The sequence below is a fragment of the Solea senegalensis genome, linkage group LG1, assembly GCF_019176455.1.
Source record: "Solea senegalensis isolate Sse05_10M linkage group LG1, IFAPA_SoseM_1, whole genome shotgun sequence".
Taxonomy (NCBI): Eukaryota; Metazoa; Chordata; class Actinopteri; order Pleuronectiformes; family Soleidae; genus Solea; species Solea senegalensis.
The window spans coordinates 35857042-35869956 of NC_058021.1; the positions used below are offsets into that span (position 1 = coordinate 35857042).

The 12915-nt window shown below is 47.7% G+C and overlaps 2 protein-coding genes across 2 annotated transcripts in view; both read right to left on the reverse strand.

The window, feature by feature from the left end:
• The window catches only part of LOC122758698 (histone-lysine N-methyltransferase 2C-like), a 33577-nt gene extending 29787 nt beyond the window's left edge, over positions 1-3790 (reverse strand). The window contains 1 exon segment of the mRNA XM_044013020.1: positions 353-3790. Coding sequence (XP_043868955.1) covers positions 353-3308 — 2956 coding nt within the window. The 5' untranslated portion in view covers positions 3309-3790.
• Positions 3791-3956: 166 nt separating this feature from the next.
• On the reverse strand, positions 3957-12798 carry LOC122780904 (histone-lysine N-methyltransferase 2D-like). Its single transcript, XM_044044363.1, has 15 exons — positions 12360-12798; positions 10432-10644; positions 10256-10326; positions 7546-8143; positions 7278-7457; positions 7164-7186; positions 6981-7064; positions 6783-6892; positions 6549-6699; positions 6076-6247; positions 5850-5970; positions 5601-5764; positions 4666-5516; positions 4090-4338; positions 3957-3973 (listed from the first exon to the last, which is right to left on the reverse strand). Exons 2-15 carry the CDS (start codon positions 10641-10643, stop codon positions 3957-3959), a joined length of 3003 nt encoding a protein of 1000 aa, XP_043900298.1. The 5' UTR covers position 10644; positions 12360-12798.
• Positions 12799-12915: the final 117 nt, after the last annotated feature.

A 12915-nucleotide genomic window follows, 5' to 3' on the forward strand; every position in this document is an offset into this window, starting at 1 on the left:
GAAACACTGAGGTAAGAAATTAACCTGGACTAAACCTGAATTAAACCCTGGAACATGAATATTGAACTTCAGGATTAAACCCTAGAACATGTTTTTGGGTTTTGTTTAACTTCAGGACTAAACCGCTTCTGGTGACGTGCCACTGCTCAATCCAGGACCCGGACATAGAGGAAACCGTGGAAAACGTTACAACATTCACAGCCACTAAACTTCAACCCTGAGTTGAACTGATTCCTCCTCTTTCAGCAGGCACGCCTCCAGAACACTGCTTTCAACCTGAATAAAACTTTATAATTATTCAAATTTACAGTTTATGCTATTTATTTTAGCATACAGAGCCAGTGTCTCCTACCTGAAGGAGGTTCCTGCTCCTGGTCTTGTTGTGGTCCTTCCTTTATCCTCTCATCAGGCTCCTCCTCTTCTGGTGTGGCCTTAATTGTCACATGAGGCTCCTCCTCCACTGGCTCCTCCTGCTGTATAGTTTTACTCTCTACTTCCTCTTCACTCTCTTCTGCCACAGCTTCTTCTTTAAACTGTAAATGTCTCTGAAAGTCAAGCTCAGTGGCTGCCAATGTTTGGCTGCTGAACAAAGACTGGTCTTGGTTTTCAGGACCAGTCTCAGGCCCAACAGGACCAGGATAAGAGTTGTCTTCACACAGCTCAGTTGTGGTGAGAAACGGGCAAACTGGACTGGGACCAGGACTCATCTCACACCTTGTTTCAGGAACATGATTCTGGCTAACTTGTAGCAGCGTAGAACTAAAAGGACCAGGACGTGAGGAGATCTGAGTAAAAACTGAATCAATAGGACTTTCAGCTGGACTACTGTTCACAGCTGCTGTCTGAGCTGGACTGAGGGGGGTAGGGGGTGAGAGACTAGTGTGACTAGTGCTAGGCATCGCAGTGTTATCCTGAGTTGGGCTAGAGTGGACTGGACTGGAACCAGGGCTCACAGCAGACTGGGATGAAGTAGTGTCAAAAAAGGATGGTGGTGTTTGATAAGAGGAGCTTACCAAGACAGCTGACCTGTCAGGATCTGAGTGAGGACTGACTGGAGGCTGGCTCACCTGGCTCAGACTAGCCTGGTTAGAGCTAGCATTTGGTGAGCCATCAGGCTGTAGTCCCTTCGGCAGTATACTGTCTGAGGACTCAGGATCTGGATAAAGGTTAACTGCACCAGGAGGATCAGAGCTCTGTCTTTTAGAACTGGCCGAAGTAAGGCCAGAACTGGTTCCAGTGATGTGACCTGGGCTATAATGCGGGCTACCTGCAGGGGTTTTAGTGGCCTGAGCTGGACTGTGGGGCAGGCTACCACAAACATTAGAAATGTGAGCAGGGCTGCTCTTTGTCGAGCTAATCAATAAATTACTCTGTATGCCTGAGTGAACACTGCTAGAGGTGCTAAGTATATGACCAGGACTAGCTTGACCAGCAGGACTAGACCTAGCAGGACTCTGAGTGACGCTATCATTAGTAATGCTAGCAGAGTAGGGAGCTGTGTGGCCACTGCAGTCTAAAGGAAAGTTGCCCAGGCTGTGGCTAATGGAGCTACTAGCTGGGCTAGTAGTAGTACAGTGTGGAGGACTAATGCTAGCTGCAGTTGCCTGTAAGGAACTGCAGGTAGTTTGGATATGTGCTGGACTAGACAAACAAGGACGTGGGGGACTTGACGGACCAGAATGAGTGGGACTTTGGCTCTTTGTGAGTTCTGAAAAACTATTAAAAGGGGGAGAAATTCTTTCCAGAGCATTGGTGGTATCCACAAGTGGGCAAACACTATTAGCTTCAGTGTGCACTCGGTCCACAGCATTAACATGTACTAGACTACTGGGGTCAGAGTTAAGAACACAGGAATCAGCTTCTGATTGAGTAATTACAGGTGAGTGATTGACAGCCACCTGTATGTCCTTATCCTGACACACAAGAGGGTCGATGGGACTATGCAAAATGGCTAAGAGGTCAGTCTCAGAGGCTAAAGGCCCAATACCAGCAGGGCTGATCTCAGTTGGCATGGAGCTAGTGCCAGCCTGAGGAGAGCTGCCAGGGCTTGCAGGCATTTCACTGGTATGTATAGCGCTAACACTAAGTGAAGTAGCTGGGTTATGCATGTGGCTAGCTTTACCTTCGATGCAGCCTGTGAAACTATCATGGGAAGGGCTTTGCTGGATGTGGCCAAAGGGGTGAGGAGTTTCCTCCATTTCCTCCACACAAAGTGAGAAAGGTAGGCTACTGTGTTCTGCTGAAGTGCTAATGTGAACAAGGCTTTCTGGTGCTGAGATAGCAAGGACATGGTGTGGGGTTGAAGAGTCAGGGCAGAGCAAGCTACTCTGAACAGGACTGACCTTATTTGGAAGCTGGCCATCTATGCTATTAGCATTAGGGGGCACTGCAGACAGTTCAGAGACGGGGCTTTTTTCCAGTGTTTGGCCATCAGCGTTTGGACTCAGCTGAGCAGGGATATGCTCTGAAGACTCCAGGTCTTTGCTGAAGGTTTCAGTGCCCTCCTCAGTGAATCCTGACTGTGCTATAAGATGAGAAGAAAGCAGGTCACGCTTTAAAGGCCTGACAGACTGCGTAGAATTAGATCGGACTTGACTACCAGGCTCTGACACACTACACTGTGTGAGTCTGGGTGGAGATGGTGACGGGCTACATGGAGTTGAGGCATGTTGTCTTGATATGTGGGTAAACCTACAGTAGACTGGTGGGGTATCCTGGTCCAGTGTAGAAATGTCCTGTTCAGCCCCATGTTGCTGGTGAGCAGAGCTGGTAGATCCAGATTTATCCTGGTCCAGTGTAAATTCAGCAAACTGTGAGGGACTTTGTGGAACTGAGGTGCCAATGTCTGCAGGACTATGTGGCATAGAACTTGGCCTTCTTTGTGGTGGACTGAGAATGATGCTGGAAGGACTACATGGTCTACCACTCTGTGTGGAGGCATCCTGAGCAGGACTCCGTACAAGGCCACAAGGAAGAAGACTGCCCTGTTGAGACTCTGTGGCTGTGAGAGGCTCCTCTGTGGAATTCTGGGTAGTACAAGGACTACGTTCGGCCTGTGTAAAAGACTGGACAGTACAGCCAAGTTCTGATGAACCAGAAGAAGACAGTGCAGAGCTTTGTTGGGGAAATGTTGCAATGTTGGGAGATGGGGTATGTTTGTCTGGAGGATCAGGGCTCAAAGATACAGAACTTCCATAGAGTTCTGCTGAATAAACTTGGAATGATGATGGAAGTTCTGCAGCATCTTGGCAATATGACAAAGGCTTCTTTTCAAGGTCTGGTGTACCAGGACAAGACAGTGTCTCCATTTCTTGGAAATGTGAGGAATTATGGTAAGGAGTTTTAGGATTTTCTTGGAGTTCTGATAGATGAGACAGAGCAAGTGAAGGACTCTTTTGGTGACCAATTGCAGGTTGAGTAGGTTTGAGACTTTCTTGGAGCGCCAATTGATCAGGATGGCTAGGTAAAGGGATTTGTCGGACCTCCAATGGATCAGAAGAAATATGATCAGGACATTTTTGGAGTTCTGATGGATCGAGGTGAGCAGGTTCTATGCTTTCTTGGAGCTCCACTGGTTCAAGGCAAACACGTGTTGGACTATGTTGAGGTTGTGATTGATCAGTGAGGGAAGATTCATGACATTCATGGAGCTCCAGTGGATCAGGATTAGCAGATACAGGACTTTTTTGGAGGTCACATGGAGCAGGGTGTAAAGGTTCAGGACTTTGTTGGAGCTCCACGGGATCAGGGTGTAAAGGTTCAGGACTTTGTTGGTGCTCCACGGGATCATGGTGTATTCAGGACTTTGTTGGCTCCAGGATCAGAAAGGTTCAGGACTTTGTTGGAGCTCCACTGGATCAGGGTGTAAAGGTTCAGGACTTTGTTGGAACTCCACAGGATCAAGGTGTAAAGGTTCAGGACTTTGTTGGAGCTCACATGGAGCAGGGTGTAAAGGTTCAGGACTTTGTTGGCGCTCCACAAGATCAGGGTGTGAAGGCTCAGGACTTTGTTGGAGCACCACAGGATCAGGGTGGGAAGGTTCAGGACTTTGTTGGAGATTCAATGGATCAGGATGAGTGGATGCAGGACTTTGTTGGAGATCCAATGGATCAGGTTGAGTGGGTGCAGGAGCTTGCTGGAGATCCAATGGATCAGGTTGAGTGGGTAAGACTTTGTTGGAGCTCTGATGAATCAGGTTGAGTGGGCTAAGACTTTGTTGGAGCTCTGATGAATCAGGTTGAGTGGGTGCAGGACCTTGTTGGAGCTCCAATGGATCAGGTTGAGTGGGTGCAGGACCTTGTTGGAGCTCCAATGGATCAGGTTGAGTGGGTGCAGGACCTTGTTGGAGCTCTGATGAATCAGGTTGAGTGGGTGCAGGACTTTGTTGGAGCTCTGATGAATCAGGTTGAGTGGGTGCAGGACTTTGTTGGAGCTCTGATGGATCAGGTTGAGTGGGTGCAAGACTTTGTTGGAGCTCTGATGAATCAGGTTGAGTGGGCGCAAGACTTTGTTGGAGCTCTGATGAATCAGGTTGAGTGGGTGCAGGACTTTGTTGAAGCTCTGATGAATCAGGTAGAGTGGGTGCAGGACTTTGTTGGAGCTCTGATGAATCAGGCTGGATGAGTGAGACTTTGTTGGAGCTCTGATGTTTCAGGTTGGTGGGACTTTGTTGGAGCTCTGATGAATCCGGCTGGATGGGTGCTGGACTTTGTTGGAGCTCTGATGAATCAGGTTGAGTGGGTGCAGGACCTTGTTGGAGCTCTGATGAATCAGGTTGAGTGGGTGCAGGACGTTGTTGGAGCTCTGATGAATCAGGTTGAGTGGGTGCAGGACTTTGTTGGAGCTCTGATGAATGAGGTTGAGTGGGTGCAGGACTTTGTTGGAGCTCTGATGAATCAGGTTGAGTGGTTGCAGGACTTTGTTGGAGCGCTAATGGATCAGGTTGAATGGGTGCAAGACTTTGTTGGAGCTCTGATGAATCAGGTTGAGTGGGTGCAGGACTTTGTCGGCGCTCTGATGGATCAGGCTGAATGGGTGCAGGACTTTGTTGGAGGTCTAATGAATCGGGCTGCATGGGTGAAGGACTTTGTTGGAGCTCTGATGAATCAGGTCGAGTGTGTGCAGGACTTAGATTAAGCTCCAAAGGAACAATGTGAGCAATTCGAGGGCTTAATTGGACTTCTGATGAATCAGGATGACATGGTTTAAGACTATACTGCGATGGTGAACCCATGGTCTTGCTCTGGCTCTGCGGTGTCTCTGTGCGGGTGAGCAACACTGGGCTTTGTGTGGTGGGACTGAGAGGTGGACCCTCAATAAGACTGTGGATTGATGGCTGTGACATGCTCATGGGTGGAATCGGTGTGGAACTGATGGGCCGGACTGGAGTAGGACTGCATGGTACTAGACTATTTGGAAGTTGATCCTCCTCCTGAGACCTGCAGGTGGAGCAGATGTAACTTTCAGATCCTGCCCTGCCCTCCCCAGTCTGGACAAAGCACTCTGTATGGACACACCTGAAACAACAAAGAGAGTTTAGCCTCAAGACCAGGTCCAGACTTTGACCAGTCAAACCAGATTTGGTTGTTGTGTGTTAATACCTATGACAGCTGGTACAGGTGAGATACTGCTGTGGTGTGTAAAGATCATGGGTGCGGCCACAGACAGGACAGGGCAGGGCTGGGTCACATGGCTTGCAAAGAAACGGGTGATTGGCCCATTGGCCTGATGACCTCACACCACAGCAACGGCAGATCCTGCAGCTCTGGAGGAAAGAGAGGTTTTAAAAAGGGCAGTTAAGGATTTTTGGGGTGAGACCTAAACTTATTTCACAGGAGTGTGCTTCTCACCTTACACTTCCAGCCACTGCTTGGCATGTGATCCAGTGCAGGTGTCAGACAGTGAGGGTGGTAGGCTTTATCACAGCGCTCACACACCAGCAGCAGCACGCCGTCATCTTCCCCACGCAACCTGACACAGAGCCACAGAGCCACAGGTCACTGAGGTCAATCATGATCTGCTGTGTGTTTGTTTGTGTTTTTGTGTGTGTGTGTGTGTGTGTGTGTGTGTGTGTACCTGCAACTCTGACACACTCGACACTCGGGACACTGCCAGCCGACCCGCAACAGAGGGGAGGGGCTTAGAGGAGGATCCAGGCAGCTACCGTGATAATAGTTACCACAGCAACAGCACATTAACAGACTGATGACATCACCGTCACCTGAGCACAACACACACTGTGGAGAGACTGGAGAGAGAGAGAGAGAGAGAGAGAGAGAGAGAGAGAGAGAGAGACACACAGAGAGAAGCTTACTTGTGGTTCCCAGTTCTTAAGAGTAGAATGGGAAGCGGAGACTTCAGTTACTTCAGGGTGTACCTTTGTGTGTACCTGCGTGTGTGTGTCTTGTACAGTGTGTGTGTGTGTACCTGTGTGTTTTGTACACTGTGTATATGCATTACATAGTGTGTGTGTACCTGTGTGTCTTGTGCACAGTGTGTGTGTGTGTGTGTACCTGTGTGTGTGCCCTGTACACAGTGTGTGTGTGTACCTGTGTGTGTGTGTCTTGTACACAGTGTGTGTGTCTGGCTCCAGTCTTGATGAGCTCCTGCAGCAGCAGCACAGGGGAAGTGATAATGCCGCCCACAGCCTGGCTCTTGGCAACGCAGCGATGCCCCGAGGCGATGGCAGAAGACACAAACCTGCGCAGGTGAGAGGGGAGGGGGCACTCTGTTAGTGAGGCTGTGTGTGTGGTATTGATTGATCACATATTAGAGAAACTGACCTGTGTGCTTCCTGAATCAATGGCTTTGTCAACGTAGAGCAGTGATTGGCCCTCGCCTCGACACACCCCTTCTGACCAGGCCGCACACTGCAGGTGAGCACAGCACTGACCTGCGCGCGCACACACACAGTCAGATAAAAGGTGACGGTGACACACACACACACAAGTAAATGAGAAGTGGGCGGTGACTTCCTGTACCTGTAGGGTCAAACAGTGATTGGACATTGATGTCATGTGGGAGACCGATGAGACCAAGCTGCTCCAGGAACTCGGAGGAAGATCCTGAAACATGGACACATCAGATCGCCTCCAATTAAAACTACGAATGAATGAATGAATGAATGAATGAATGAACAAATGAATGAATGAATGAATACTCACCACCCTGCTCTGGACTGCTGCACCTACAAACACACACACACCAGCTGTTTAATAAACATATGAATGTTTGACCTTTGTTGTGAAAGGGTACAGACAGGAAGTGAGGTGACTCACGAGGGCGGGGCCTGGCCGCCGCGGTAGCAGTGGTCGTGGCAGTCACTGTCGCGGTCGGAGGAGGCGCGGCGGTTCAGGATGTGGAGGGGGATGTAGCCAGGCGTCGGGCCAAACACCACCAGACGACCCTGGCCCAGTGGAGGGTCGTCACCACGGTAACAGAAGGCACACTGCTTCAGACTGAGGGAGAGACACAACAAACAGTTATGGTGTTTCATCCAGCTTCTCTCTCTCTTCCACACACACACTCACTCACTCTCCCTCTCACTGTTTTTGGGCGTGGCCCAGGCTCGGCGTGGGTGAGCCCCCGGGGTCATCAGACAGAGTCTGGAACAGCGGGGACACAGGGTCCTCGTCCTCCAGTTGGGGACATGGGGAGACAGGAAGACTGCAGCAGGGACTAAGAGCAGGACTCTGGTCCATGGGACTGGCCCCACCCCCTTCTGTCTCCATGGAAACCCTGCTGGGACTGTAGGCCACCTCAGGGGGGGTGGGGCTGTACCTCTGAGTGGGAATGTCCTCCTCCTCCTTCACAGGGTCAGGAGCTGGACTGGGGTCTGAGGCAGGGTTTTGAACTGGACTGTGGTCCAGGGAGGAGGTGGGCAGCTGAGGTTTGTCACCTGGACCAGGACTGGTTCTGCTGTCCACCTCAGTACTGTGAACTGGTTCTGGACCGGACTCTGGGACTGTGAGGTCAGGGAGAGGTGGCTCAAGGTCAGCTTCAAGCTTAGACTGTGAACTGAGACAGTCCTGGCTGGGTGCTGGTTCTGGATCAGGATCAGGTTCAGGTTCTGGGTTTGTGGTAGACTTCTTTCTGGATGTGGATCGTTGGCGTCCTGTGGTCTTCTCATTCACCTCTTTCAGATCTGTGGATCAAAAACACCAAACCACCATGAGTGGTCATGAGGTCATCAGAGAGCACGCCCACTGAAGCCTCCGACTAAAACGGATCTCACATCTTACAACAACCATGATGTCACTTCCGGGTTTATCAAACACTTCCTGGTAGAGCTGTAAAGTCCCGGTCGACTGGTCGATTTATGAGTCGATATGTTCTTGTTCGACTCAAATTCTCGATTTTTTGCCGTGTTAATTTCATACAGTCTGTGGTTAATTTGATTCAATCTGGAGGAATGTACCAAGTGCTAATGGGGGTGTTTTCAGAGCACCCCTGTTCCACAGGTAACAGCTTGGAACAGGGGTAACACCCCCCCTTGTTTTCAGTATTTTGGATTACAACCCACAGGAGACAGAAAGATAAAAGAATGTCCGGTGGTTTTATTTAATGTTGAGCTACAGTCAGTCGTCCTCTAACATCCATGTCAAAGACATCGAAAGTGTGGCAGCATTTTACAAAAATAGATGGCGATAAAAAAATCAAATGCAAAGTTTTCATATCACAGCTCGACTACAAACATATCTTAAAAAAACACTAATGGCGCATTTCTACCGGCTCTACTCGCCTTGCCTCGCCACGGCACGGTTTAAGTAGCGTTTCCACTAGCCTAGTACCTGGTGCCAGGTTCTATTTCTATGCGATGATTGGTCAGACTGCCGGCCGCTGAGTCCGGTCACAGGAAATCAAGCCGAACAGCACCTTAAAACTACTTAACAATCCTAACAATGTGGGTTAATCTCCAACAACTACCAGGGAAACCGCTATGTCTTTTAAAGTGTGTGTATTTAGGGACAGCGCCGCTGATCGCGAGCCACAGACCACTGCCACTGTAGTCTGTGGAGTACGAGGCTGTACACCAGAGACGTGTGGACAGAAATCAAGCCGAACAATGCCGAATTGTAGATAAATTAACTACTTAACAATCCTAAAAATAAAACAATAAAACAGTTTCTCTCAGCCGTGCAGTGATGACTCCGTCCACGGACCAAGTAGGTACTTTTTTGTAGTGGAGATGCAACCTAATCGTGCCTTGTCGTGCCGAGGCGAGGCAATTAGAGCAGGTGGAAATGCGCCATAAGCTAACTTTAAGTTTAACATTATGTTGCTCGGTCCTAATGAGTACATGATCATATCAGAATTAGCATATTTCAATGTTTTAGTCTAATAATCATTGATTTGTTTTATAACTGCAGGCACACTCGCCCGCAACAATGGCAGCTATCTATTTGTGTCTCAGCCGCAAAGCTGAGCTCCAATATTCAGTCTCGCTCTGTGTGAGCTAAATATCCCTCAACAGTTGATATCGCGCTGATATCAACGTAGTATAGTATAGTATATTTTCTGATATCATGCATTTTCATCACGTAGATGCGCGTGATGCAAAACACTTTTAGAGCTGTCAGCCCCTCCCCCCACTTGTCTTTGAGTCAAATTTTCAGGGCTTCAGTCGACTAAGAATTTGGCTCACTGTGACACATACATATCAAAGACATGTTTACCTTTGATCATTCTTGACATACGGCATAATAATAATAATAATAATAATAATAATAATAATAATAATACCCACAGAAAGCTCAGAAACTCGACTAAAAGCTCAGAAAACCACTCTTATGTTCACAAAACACAGACTAAATGCCAATGGATCGAACCAAAACAAGCTATTTTCACCACAACAAAACCACTTCTAACGGAGAACTAGATTTCCCAGCATGCTTTAGGGACTGTTCCTGGTCTAATTGGAGAAGGGCGAATATCCGTCAAACTACGTCATACGCATTTGCGTCCTTCTGACGTGCGAAGGGAGGGAGCTATTCGGAGACCGCAGCCTGATTCTATTGGTTTAGAGGATTAAAACAAGCTGTCAATCACCCAGATTGACCAAAACAGGCTGAGGCTCAGAGTTGTCTCTGACGCTCTAGAGAAATACCTTTGTGTGTGCTCCCCCAAATATATTGATTTTTTAATTATTTATTATTTTTTTAATTCAAAAGAAGTTTTTATTAGACCAATAGTGACATGTAAATAAAATTAAATGGGTTTAATATTTTTTTACCCATAGTAATCTTAAATCACACACCTGTCTTGTGTGGAAGTTTCTTCTCCATGCTCTCTTCATCTTCTACCTGGGCTCGTCCCCGACTCCGCCCCCTGCTTACACACACACACACACACACAAAGAAAGGAAGTTAGCTTAGCATTAGCTCCATCAGAGTAGCTAGCTTAGCATTAGCTTTAGGAAACTGTCAAACTTACTTCGTCTTTGATTTGGGAGCTGGAGGGGGAGGAGAAGGAGACGGGGCAGAGTGACCACCACTCCCATCTTTACGCGGTCGCCCTCGAGACCGCCTCTCACTGGTTAGGCTTGTTGCGGCGGCTTTCGCCAGCTGAGCACTGCGTCCAGCCCGAGTGACGGGAGGGGGCGGTCCTCTGTCCCGAGGCTCCTGAGACTGAGCCTCAGACGGCATTCTGGGTAAAAACATGAGAGGAGGCGGGGTCAGGTTTAGCCTCAGGGTTACCAATGGTTACAAAGGTCAAAGGTCGTTTGTAGAAGGTTTTTTTTTAAATCTCACAGTATTAATCATCAGCTGATCAATAATCTCTGATCATCGATACCACGTTCTGACCGAGATAAACACTGGTTCACATACCCAGGACTAGTTCTAGACCAAACACTGGTTAACATAACCAGGACTGGTTGAAGTCTCAACCCTGGTCAACATAGCCAGCACTAGTTAAAGGTTGCATAAATAAAACAGAAACAGGGCTGTGTCAATCAATCAATTATTAAATGAATCACCAACCATTTGATAACTAATTAAACAGTTTGAGTGATTTTTCCTCTTTAAAATAGAACTAGTCTCTGATTTTTCTTAAAAGTCAACATTTTCATCAATTCTTTGAGTTATCAATTCTGTTATCATTACTGGACAGAGCTGTACTAACCAATACTGACCTAAACTAACCAATTCTGACAGGTACCAAACTATACTCACCAATACTGACCTGTACTTACTAATGCGGACTAATACCAAACTATACTCACCAATACTAACCGTACTTACTAATACTGACCCATACTAAAACATACTGACCTGTACTCACTAGTACTGACCTATACTAACACATTGTGAACTGTACTCACTAGTACTGACCTATAATAACACATAGTGAACTATACTAACACATACTGACCTGTACTCACTAGTTCTGACCTATACTAACAAATACTGACCTATACTTACACATACTGATCTGTACTCACAATACTGACCTGTACTCACTAATACTGACCTATACTAACACATGTTGACCTGTACTCACTAGTACTGACCTATATTAACACATACTGACCTGTACTCAGTAGTACTGACCAATACTAACAAATACTGACTTATACTAACACATACTGTCCTGTACTCACAATACTGACCTATACTCACTAGTACTGACCTATACTAACACATATTGACCTGTCCTTACTAGTACTGACCTATACTAACACATACTGACCTGTACTCAGTAGTACTGGACTATACTAACAAATACCGACTTATACTAACACATACGGTCTTGTACTCACAATACTGACCTGTACTCACTAGTACTTACCTATACAAACACATACTGACCAGTACTCACTAGTACTGACCTATACTAACACATGCTGACCTGTACTCACTGGTATTGATATACACTAACACATAGTAAACATATGGTTAGCATTGATAAGTGTGTTGATAGGTGATCGATGAGCGCTCACTGTTTCAGTCACGTGCTTCATTAACTATCAGAATAACAGATGAGTAATCATGAACAGATGGATCGATGACGATTATCAGATGATCCAAACACTGTAACTACATCTGACAGTGGTTAACTTAGATAACCCTGACGTTAACTAACTCACCAACCAGCCGAACCTTTAACCTGCTAACACCTGCAGCTGATGTGGATGAAGCTGTTAGCCGTTAGCTTACTCGGACCGCCCAGTCTCTGTTAGCATTAGCGTTAGCACGTAAGCTAGTAGCAGCGAAAACTTGCGCATCCCACCGGCGCGTGTGTTTCTTCTCCGCCGCGGTGACGCTAACCGAGCGGCGTCAGGTTAGCGGCGGCAGCGGAGGACACGAGGACACCGTGAAAAGCTGCCCAGGTGTGGACATGAGACACAAACATGTCCTTACTGATTTGATGCGATTCTCTTTTTCCTCTCCAGCTTTAAGTTAAAGCGACGCGTTCACATGCGGCGGCGCGGTCCTTCACAGCTCCGACATGTCGAGAGTGCGCGACCGAACATTCCCGAACATCGTACAAGCAAAAAAACACGATTTCATCCGAAAAGTGGAGAAAAATTAAAGTTGAAGCGGTCGCTCCGTCATGGAGGCCATGTTTGGGAGCGACCGAAGCACCGCCTGTCAGCGCCAGCAGGAGAAGTAGGTCCCGCTCAGCGTATCACAGCGCGGAACAGCGGGAGCGCTCACCGGGCCCGGGTCACCGGTTACACAGTAATGAGCGTTCACGGGACCTTGCTGTGTCCATGTCTGCGTCACATTCTGCTCATTTGTTGGTGTTGTGTAAAAAAGTGTGTCTGACCCCGCGGAGGGATTCATGGAGACTGCTCTGGTGAAGTGGTCTGTGTCATCAGACCTGAAGACCCGGACTGGATCTACGAGGACCCGGACTGCTTCTTAACAGGGTACAAAACAGCAGCTGCACGAAATAACAGTGTTTATTTTCATA

Excerpts from the sequence above, each read along its gene's own strand:
- LOC122780904 (XM_044044363.1), bottom strand. The coding sequence starts at position 10,643 with ATGCCGTCTGAGGCTCAGTCTCAGGAGCCTCGGGACAGAGGACCGCCC. Across the intron at positions 8,144-10,255 it reads GAAACTTCCACACAAGACAG|ATCTGAAAGAGGTGAATGAG; the intron begins GTGTGTGATTTA and ends TTTGATCCACAG. Across the intron at positions 6,248-6,548 it reads TACAAGACACACACACACAG|TCTCTCCACAGTGTGTGTTG; the intron begins GTACACACACAC and ends CTCTCTCTCCAG.